At 44.2% G+C, this 9,770-nt stretch overlaps 1 protein-coding gene and 1 long non-coding RNA gene across 14 annotated transcripts in view; one reads left to right on the top strand and one right to left on the bottom strand.

Moving 5' to 3' along the window:
• The window catches only part of TRPM1 (transient receptor potential cation channel subfamily M member 1), an 86,521-nt gene that overhangs the window by 12,336 nt on the left and 64,415 nt on the right, over positions 1-9,770 (bottom strand). For 7 of the 10 annotated variants that reach the window (XM_019625164.1, XM_019625169.1, XM_019625171.1 and 4 more), the window contains 7 exons: positions 9,269-9,397; positions 6,892-7,143; positions 5,614-5,806; positions 4,054-4,074; positions 2,445-2,589; positions 1,040-1,242; positions 309-441 (listed from right to left, as the gene is read on the bottom strand). In XM_019625164.1, the coding sequence (XP_019480709.1) occupies positions 309-441; positions 1,040-1,242; positions 2,445-2,589; positions 4,054-4,074; positions 5,614-5,806; positions 6,892-7,143; positions 9,269-9,397 (1,076 nt within the window). The remainder of the gene's footprint in view (positions 1-308; positions 442-1,039; positions 1,243-2,444; positions 2,590-4,053; positions 4,075-5,613; positions 5,807-6,891; positions 7,144-9,268; positions 9,398-9,770) is intronic. The other 3 variants (XM_019625165.1, XM_019625166.1, XM_019625172.1) reach the window with 3 other exon arrangements.
• Positions 1-9,770, top strand: part of LOC109372184 (uncharacterized) — a 69,051-nt gene that overhangs the window by 21,503 nt on the left and 37,778 nt on the right. Inside the window, exon 4 of one of the 4 annotated variants that reach the window (XR_002122006.1) lies at positions 1,090-2,417. The exons of the other annotated variants lie outside the window; for them this stretch is intronic. This is a non-coding gene — a long non-coding RNA (uncharacterized LOC109372184). Of the gene's footprint in view, positions 1-1,089; positions 2,418-9,770 lie in introns of those variants that run through there. 4 annotated transcript variants of the gene reach the window in all.

Below are 9,770 nucleotides of genomic sequence, written 5' to 3'. Positions count from 1 at the left end.
TGGTCTGGTCTGGTCTGGCCTGGTCTGGTCTGGTCTGGTCTGGTCTGGCCTGGTCTGGTTTGGTCTGGTTTGGTCTGGTCTGGTCTTGGCCTGGACTGTTTGTGACAAATGTCATCATTCTCTTTTATACACAACATACAACCATCACCTAGGAACTTTCACATTATTCTGGGAGAAAACACACAAAACCCCGAAGTTTGAATAAACAAGAGGACTGGGGGTGCGCATGTAAATGAACTTTGGCACCCCCTCAGAGTTGGGCAAGGAGCCCGCAAACCTTGGCCCCGAGCTGGCCGTGCTGGGTGCACCTGTCGCAAGTGACACGGATGCGCTGGTCACTGGATGACCGCTGCTCGTCTTCCTTCTCCTGGAAGTGCTCCTGCACGCACTGCTCCTCGAACTCATGGAGTCTCTTCAGCTCCTCCTCGCTGAGAAACAGCTCTGTGTGAAGAGAGAGAGCCAGCGTGAGAAGGCGCCCGACCCCACCTGGCGCCATTGTGAATTTCACAGCCCAGCCTCAATTAAAGCCCCTTCTTTGTCACATGGAGACAGTTTTCTGACTACCCCAAGTGTTATCACACAAAGAGAGGTTGTAATATGCAGCAATCATCTTTCCACTGGAACAAAATGGCTAACATTTTAACACAAAAAAGCCAAAATAACAGTTATTTGGAAAGTGAAACCAAATACTATTTTTTTGGAAAACCTATTGCATGTATTATATGGATAGATTTAAATGTGCAGCATTATTTTTCCATCATCTTTACATTCAACGAATTAAAACATTTGAAAGGAACACGTAATTCATCAATATAGAAGAGTTATTTTGAGAACTCTCTCAATTTCCCAATTGTTTGTGAGCAGGCTTTCAGTAATATTCATTACTAATAAATTAACAAAACTAGAATAAAACTAGCAGTTGGACTATAGTGTTGCGTTTTCACACATTTAAGTAGTTTAATGAGATTTCCGAGAGAGCGACCCATTGGAACACTCTTGAAATTAGCCCATGATAGAAATTTAAAAATCATGCACGTACTCAGTCCACGGTCCTGTTCATCTTGGTCCCCTTCTCTTTTCTTCCTACAGCGACCACAAAGACGCATGATGATTATATAGATGTGGCTTAAAATGATCATTGGCGGGGGTAGGACTGGCCGGTCGTGAAATGTCATAATCAGCTGATACCGCTGGAATTTCCACACTTGGTTGGATATTGACTTGACTTCAAAGAAGGTATTGCTTTAAAAAGAACACATTTTTAGTTAGTTATAGTACTTTTTGTTGTGATGTCCCAGAGCAATCAGAGTTACTTGCACTGAAATGAAAAGACACAATGAAATGGCCTTTTGGTGCTGATTAACACTGACTCCTAGGTAATCCTAGCAGCTTATCTATCAGCGGGGATCCTCTACAATCAAGGACATTTTACACGTATAATTGTGCTGATGTTGCTACCTACTGCTTTCTTAAACGTCCACACTGCAGTATACAGACTCGTGCTAGGAAATTGTATCTAAAGGCATGAGCCATGCAACTAAGTGTTTTGAAGTATTGCTACTTCCACTTCAGTCAAACCACTAGGCGACTATTTTTGGTAAGTGAATTGATTACTTTTTGAACTTATTTGATCAATTGCATCACCTTGGATGTTGGGTAGGTTTCATCTTTGTCTTCTTTTAGTTTCCAGTTGGGAGGTTTTCAGGGCCCGATTGATAGAAAGTGTCCTGATCAAGCATGTTGTCTACCAACATGGAGACCTTAGAAAAGCCTGTTAACCTCTCATAACCTTCATGTTCTCATCTCTCAAGCCTGGAGTTTGAACCGGATTGTCTCCAATGCCCTCATCAGCTTTATGAGTCTATATTTCTTGCAAAGGATTTTTTCCTCATTTTTTTATCTTAGAAGCTAAAATCATTTTTTTCAGCATTTATTAAACATGGTCACATACTCAACACATCATGTCAAAATGGGCAAGTTTTATAAGAGCTTGGTTTTTAATTTGGGCCATTTTTTCCCATAGGCCATTTTATTTTATTTCTATAAATGATAAGGAAAATATTTTATATAATAGTACAGCAGTTGTCACAGCTTATGAAATCAACATTGCTTTGTGTGCCTCTGATCATGAATTAAAGGCGGAACTGGATCAAATCTTCGCTATCTCAGGGGACTTTCATCAAAGAAAATATTTTCATTAGATTAAAATATAAGCGAAAGTGTTAAGTACTAACCAAGATGAAATTGAAATGTATTGAAAAATCAACTCTTGATTTATGACTACATTAAGGCTTAGAGCGGTGGAACAACAAAAAAAAACCCCAACGCTGCAAAAATTCAACTCATTTAAAAGCCCTAGTGAAATTCTGTGTTCGTACATGGCAGCATGGGAGAATTTGTGAAGTAACAAATGAGAAGCTCACGTCGTCAGCCATGACACATACTTGAAAACCGCGATGAGCAAGTTCACCAGTAGGATGTTGGCCACCAGCAGATAGCACGCCATGATGGCGGGGGTCAGCCAGGCGCCCGGGATGCACGGGGGCAGCCGCTTGCCTTCCTCGTCATACTGGTTGTCACCACAAGGAGCTGAAACAGAAGTTGGTCTTTGGGGCTTGCTCTTTACATAAAATGAAATAAATAGCTTGCCAATGGTTATTACATGTCCCATTACTTCTTCTTTTTTCTGATTTCATAAGCAATCATTATCCATGTGAAAAAATATCAACTCACATAAAGACGATGAGAAATTCCTTTTTGCACACAGAAATAGTCATTCTTGGGGCTGGTCGAGTGGCTCAATCGGTTAAGAGTTGGCTTAAGAGCGCGAGCTCTGAGCAACAGGGCCGCTGGTTCGATTCCCACATGGGCCAGTCACGCTATGCCTGAGCTGAGCTGTCGCTGAGCTGCCAACAGGTGGCAGGATGGCTCAGCTGGTCTAACAACAAGACTGTTTGATGGTGGGCTATGCCCACCCACAACTAAGACTGAACTTGGCACCTTGAGCTGAGCTGCCGCCCTGATGGCTCACTGGGTAGAGCATGTGCTCCTAACAACAAAGCTGCTGGTTCGACTCCCGCATGGGATGGTGGCTACGCCCACCTGCAACTAAGATTGAACACAGTACCTTGAGCTTAGAGGCCACGAGCTGCCAATGGGCAGCCAAATGGCGACTGGAGCCCTCCACAACGAAGACTGAAGAACAACAACTTGGTTTGTTCCTTTCCCCAATTCCCCAACACTGTTCTCCTCCCCCAATTTCCCAATAAAATCTTTAAAAAAAAGAAAGAAAGAAAGAAATAGTCATTCTTAACTTATCTATTTGTGAACATTTTCCCCATTTCTTTATTGTGTTTTTCATATATAGAAGTTCTTTGTTTTAAAAAAGTAGTGAAAAAGTCATTTACTAGAAGAGATAGTACACTTTAAAGAAATAGAAGTAGGCCCAAGCAGTAGAGAATGGCTCAAGGGCCCATCATTAGCAGAGAAATTACATTCCAAAGAGTTTGGAGCCGGCGCAAGGCTCAAAAAGGGGAGGAAGGGGTCAAAAAAGGAAGAAGTGATCAAAAAGGAAGTTCTTCATTTTTAAGCAGATAAACCTGTCCTTATGGTGTCTTTCTTTACTATTATCCATTAGAAACTTATTGTACCTTCTAATTATTTAACATTAGCTTATGTTGTCTTCTTGGTTTCACTCTGAAAATAATTTTGTTATGGGGTTGGAGGTAAGGATCTCCTTACCCCCAAATGTGTTAACTAGCTGTTCTGGTGTCATGTCTGAGAAACAATCTTTTCTCTCTCTGCTCATTTGAAATGCCACTGACACCTATTTCCTGAAGGAAGAGCCAGGATGATCCCAACCGTGATTAGTGATGTTCTCTCCATAAATGTATAGTCTGTGTCCTTACTCACTGACAGTTTTAAAACGTATTGACACCAGAAAACAAGAGACGTGTTTGCATCCAGTGAAAGACAATCAGTAATTAGCTAAGGAAGCAACTAATTAATACACGCATTTCACGGACTGAAGTCGTCAGTCCCATATAAACTTACGATTAATTTCCATGGCGTAGACTGTAAAGCAATTGGAAAGCGGGGTTTTATTTTTTTAAATGCGACAGGAAAGCAGGAAACAAAATAAGATGACAGTTGAGAGAAACGTAACACAAATGATTAACAGCACAAGAAATGCAAAGTATTCAGGCTTGGGGATTACAAATTCACATTCGCAGACATTGATCTACTGAGAAGAATTGTACACATTGATTCTGGAAAATGTATATGTATTTTAAGGCATCGCTATGTTACTACATGTCATCAGCAATAGCAAAAGCTCAGTAGTTTAAAATACTGTGACAAAAACACGAGGCTACTGGCAGATGATCTTTTTAATGACAGGTTAACCAATCAGACATTCCCTATAGCCCAACACAAACTCCTCCTAGGCACAAATAAATACAAAATTACTATGTAATAATCCGTCTAGAATTGAAAACCTACGTTAATGGTGTTACTGAAAACGGTTTAGCCTCAAGTGTACCTCTATCTTCTCTCAGTACCCAATTTAAAAAAAAAAGTTACCAATAAAAATGTTACAACACATGTCTGGATCCAGGGTCTTTTAGCACTGAGGCACGTTTACCTAGATAATAGTCTTTGAAACTGAATTAGAGTTTTATCTTCTGGCTTACCACACTGCAAGCACGTTTAGTTGCCGACTTTGAGATACGTGTGATAATGATATATTATAAAAGCTCGATGGAAGGCACTCGTATGAACTAGTTACCAGTCTCACCTTGGGATACTGATAGCCCTGCATCTCATACCGGGGAGGACATTCAAAACCTTTCCCCAAAAGGCAGGCCATTGGAAGCAGCAGACAGGCTACTGAACCTGATGCTTGATGATAGCACAGACGTGCGAATGGAAATGTTAGTGCTGACATGAAAACGGGGCTGAAGAGCCGCATTCACTGGCGCTGCGTTAGCTGTCTGGGTGAAATGGATAGACGAACATTGGAGCTTCCCTTCCCTACAATACAAGAGATGTGGTGACCTATCAGCTCAGCCTGGGGAGGCCTATATTCATTCTCTAGAAATCTTTGCAGGATTGCAGCTGTTTTCCTCTGCTAACATCCAGATTATTGCTGATCATTTGAAAAAAAAAAATAGCGCTCCACTAATGAAGAGGAAATGGAATAACTGTATGGAAAATGGGCTTTGGTAGCTTGAAGAAGAGGCTGACCTGAGGCACCAGTCACCCTGTCACGCTCACCACCTCATTCTACCAGAATAACACTACCAGCTCTGTCTCAGGGCAGAAAGAGATTAGGCTGAAGAAAAATTAGGATATTGGCACTGGAACCACAGTCATGTGTTAAGATGTTCACCGGGTCCAGCAAACGGGACGTGAGACTCCAAATTCCAGTTTCATGGCTTTTAGAGCAGAAGCAATGACTGATGTCTCAACAATCTACATTTCATAACCGATTTCTTCATAAAATAATTTGGTGTCTATGGCAGAATAAAAACGACTTTATTCCCAAATACACACATGCCCTTCCGTTGACTCGGGTCTGATCATCTGCCTCGGAAGCAGGGAACAGACTCTTACTATGAATCCTATTCTTACGGTCTATCTGGTCAGCAAACACCTCCCCATAGATCATCCAGTAGGGCATGTAGAAGATGTTTCGGGCCAGTCTCCAGGAAGGCTCCTCATCCGGATGCAGAATGGCCTGACGGGCCACCCCGAAACTCATCAGCACAACCAGCATGATGACCACAAAATACAGCATGTCAATCATCTGAGTGGAAAGAAAATGGTGTCTCTTAGCGTTTGAACTCATAGGCCAGGTTCACACGGTTCATTATATTGCTCTCCCCGAAGACTTCATCAGTGCTTCATTAGGATGAAGAAAGCCTCTCCCCTTTCTCGCCATCCCATCCAGGGGCAACTAGTTTTTCTGCTTTGTACAATGCATACATCTATTCTAGGACATGGCGACCCTTATCTCCTGCTCTCAGTCCTTGCCTTCTCCTCTATTGTTGCCCATAGACAAATATTCTTCCTGTAACTACAAGCTGCAAATGGAAAAAGGGAAGAATTATGGGAATTTGTAAGGAAAACTAAGCAGTAAGAAGAAGAGCTGTCTAAGGAGGTAACAAGATGGGAGTCCACACTGGTATCTATTCATTCATTATACAAATGCTAAGTGGTTTCAATGAACAATGCTCTGGTTACTATGGATACCGAACAAGGATAATTCCTAATTTTGGACATCCCTGAAGATGAGGGACCTCACCAGCATAAGCTGAACCATACATCCTATCGCTCAAAGCCACTCGTCCTATAAAGAATTAATCCTAGACTTAGAAGACTTCCTTTCTTCTGGGACCGGTCTGAACCCTGAAGCTATTTTAGGTGATGTCAGGGTGATCTACTAGTTCATTTTTAGTTTCATATTCTATGATCTGTTCTGAAGGAAATGCTGCCAAGGATTTGTCGTGATCCCATCACACAAATTGTTTCTGTCCACCCCAGGCCAGAGCACGTGAGCCAAAGACTGTCTGGAATTCGGGTGGAGGAATGACCTTGGGCGCCCCTCCCCTCATGTTAGAAGATTATCAAGTTGGTTATTGCTCCGTGTGTGTGTGTGTGTGTGTGTCCACAGTATGCCCTTGACTCATATTTGTCCACTGGATTTTATGAAGTTATTAACATGTAGGAGAGCTATGTATCTTAAAGCAAAAAAACACTTCCTAAAACAAACCAACTGCAAAGGAAAGACCAAACGAAACCTGACGCAGCCACGCCCAAGGCCCATCTCACACCCTCACCATAGTCGCGGCTGCGGCGTGTCTAGTTACTCAAGGGGGGGTCAGCACTAACCATCTTTCCAATCATCATGACGTAGGGCCCCAGGTACTTGTTGACACCAAAGATGTCTAGGACCCGGATGTACCAGAAGATGATGTCCACACAGTACATCACGCGGCCGTAGCCCATGTACGGCTGCTTCTGCAGGCGGAGGATGGCTCCGACCATGAACATGGAGATGGCCACGAGGTCTGTGATGTTCCAGTACTCTTGCAGCCAGACTTTGACCTTCTGGCTGAGTTTGCCTGGCTCTGACATGAGGATCTGAAAACAGATGTCAAGGAACAGTGAACACGGAGTGCTCAATTGCAAGCTTCTTAGAATCTCAGACAGAGGACTGGTGGGGCCGTCCAGGCCATCTGGTTCCCTTCCCTGCTAGGACCTCTGAAGACCAGAGAAAAATATCTAGAAAGGGAAATTCCACGGAATCCTCAGTATTCCTAGATTCAGTGTTTCACAAGCTCTCAGGAAATTCCTTCTCAATTATGTCCTCCGGCTGTAATTAAAGCAGCCGCCTCTCGATTTCGTTTCTAATTCCCTGGACATGTGCCTGTCAGCCTACGTTCCAGGAGGAAAACTTCAGAGCAGAGATGTACCCGTGTGGTCCCATGACGGGCAACCCACCCAGGGGAGATGGCCGAATCGGGCTAGGAGATGTTTATGTGCCAAAATTCCTTTGCAACTTAGGTATGAGAAGGCAGGTGGAAGTTAAACTGGATCTTCTCCTACTTGAGCCACTACCCTTCGAAAACCGCCGCTGATTAAAAATCACCAGTTCCACACAGGAGAATTGAAAGTATTTAGCAACCAGCAAGCACAGGCACAGAGCGGGGCCCCAGGAATGCAGCTATGGTGTGAAATGGTGGGGGCAGGGGGCTTGCTGTGCCAGGTGGCACTCCCTTAGTTTCGGAGACTCTGGGTAGGTCCCAGGGACACCAGGGGTGGGGTGGAGTGGTGGCCATTTATCAGCCAAAACAGAAGGGATTTAACAGGTTAACCATCCCTGCACACTGGCCAATGGCCGCCCCCTGTCCTGTAACTGGAGGGTGAGCTCCTGGCATCAACAACAGGGTCTGAGCACAGAGCGGGCACTGGGCGAGATCATGGTGGTATAGAGATGGGGCGACAGGCCACTTGGGAAATCAGCTGTAACGTCTGCAGCGTGAGAATGAGGCCCGACTGGGAAGAAACAGGAGGACGAGAAGGAGATGCGTTGTAAATGTTCGGATCTGGCATTCTTGCTGTCTCAGATTCTCGTCAGACTGATGGCATCAAACCCACTCTTCCCAGAAGAAGTTGCCAGTCATATATTTCCAGTTCAGTGAAAGGGCCAGTAATGATTGCAAGACACTAGTATTGGTTCTATATCATTTGGAGAAAGAATGTGCCATCTGGCGGCATGCATTTTCTGTTCGTTTCTTTCTTGTTGTAGAAAACTTTCTCTTCATAAATGACTATAGTGACGTAAAACTTGCAGATGGTATTAAAATGAAAAGTAGCTGACCCACAATCCCTCTGCCGCCTGCAGAGGATGGCCCTGTTGGAGTTACATGTTAATTTTTAGTCCTCTGTGATATGAGTCCTGTGTGAGCTGGTGTCTGCCCTACTTCAGCCCTTCGTTGAAAATCTCATTCCCTCTGTTTGGAGCAGATGCTCTAGTTAGTGTCTTGCCCAGATGCCATGGACGCCTGCAGGAGGGCGTGCCAAGTCCCCATCTTGCATGGGAGCCGCTTTCCGCCTAGATGCCAGTGGCTGGCGGATGTGGGGACAAAATTCTGCTCCCTGCACTCAGGGTGCAACAGCCGCCAGTGTCCAGTACACTCAGAGTCCCCTGCAGGATGAAGTCAGGGACAGTTTCCACCGAAACCACAGCTTGCTCAGCCCCTCTGCGACCTGCCACCCTCGCTCCCTCTCACGGCTCTCCTGGGGGCTTCCTTTAATTACCATCAGCACAGGAATCTCCACCTTAGGACAGACAGTGCGTTTGGTTCAGAGTCCAAGGTCACAGGGTAAAGGTCACCTCTTGTGGCTCTCTGGTTCGTTTCAGCTCCCAGAAACTGAGCCAAAATCTGTACCCAGTTGTAGGAACTGGGTTATCTCAGGTCCTGGAAGCACTCACTGTTGCGTTTATAGGCACCCAGGCCTATTTTAATTACTAAACATCATTTTTTTTTTGCCTTGTGTTCTGGTTTGCAAGTTCGAATTCACTTGGACGCAGAAGGCATATACATCTTAAGCAAGGGAATGGAATAAATGTGGGATTGTGACCTCTCAAAAGGAAAGTCCCATGGCACTCATGATTGGCAAGACGTGTTTTTGCGGTAGGAAGCTCTGTGTGAGCTGACGTGAGTTGGGTAGTGGGGCTGGGTCGGGCCCTGGGACCACTTGCCTCTCGTATTTTCTCTAATGCCAGGGTCACGATGTAGGAGATGACAATCCACTCTTGGAGACAGGGCCAGCGCTCCATGCGCACCAGGATGACATAGTTGAACAGCAGCAGGTAGGCCAAGTACGATATCTGGAAACAGGAGAACCGTGAGTAGCGTTTAAAGGGAGTGACGCGCTGAAAGCAAGTTTTGTATAACCCTTGTTTCAGATTGGCGCATCTGCTAAAACCAATTTGCTTTCTTTTTTTTTTTAACTTTTAAAATTTTTCAATTACAGTTGACATTCCATATTATTTTATATTATTATAGTTTCAGGTGTACGGCATAGTGGCTAGACATTTGTGTAATTTACAAAGTGATCCCCCTGACTAGTCTAGTCCCCATTTGGCACTATACACAGTTATTATCATATTATTGACTACATTCCCTGTGCTGTACTTTACATTCCCGTGACTGCTTTGTAACTGCCATTTGTCCTTCTTAATCCCTTCCCCTTTCTCACCC

This window comes from Hipposideros armiger, unplaced genomic scaffold (assembly GCF_001890085.2).
Source record: "Hipposideros armiger isolate ML-2016 unplaced genomic scaffold, ASM189008v1 scaffold_617, whole genome shotgun sequence".
NCBI lineage: Eukaryota > Metazoa > Chordata > Mammalia > Chiroptera > Hipposideridae > Hipposideros > Hipposideros armiger.
This window is presented reverse-complemented; position numbering and strand designations above follow the sequence as displayed.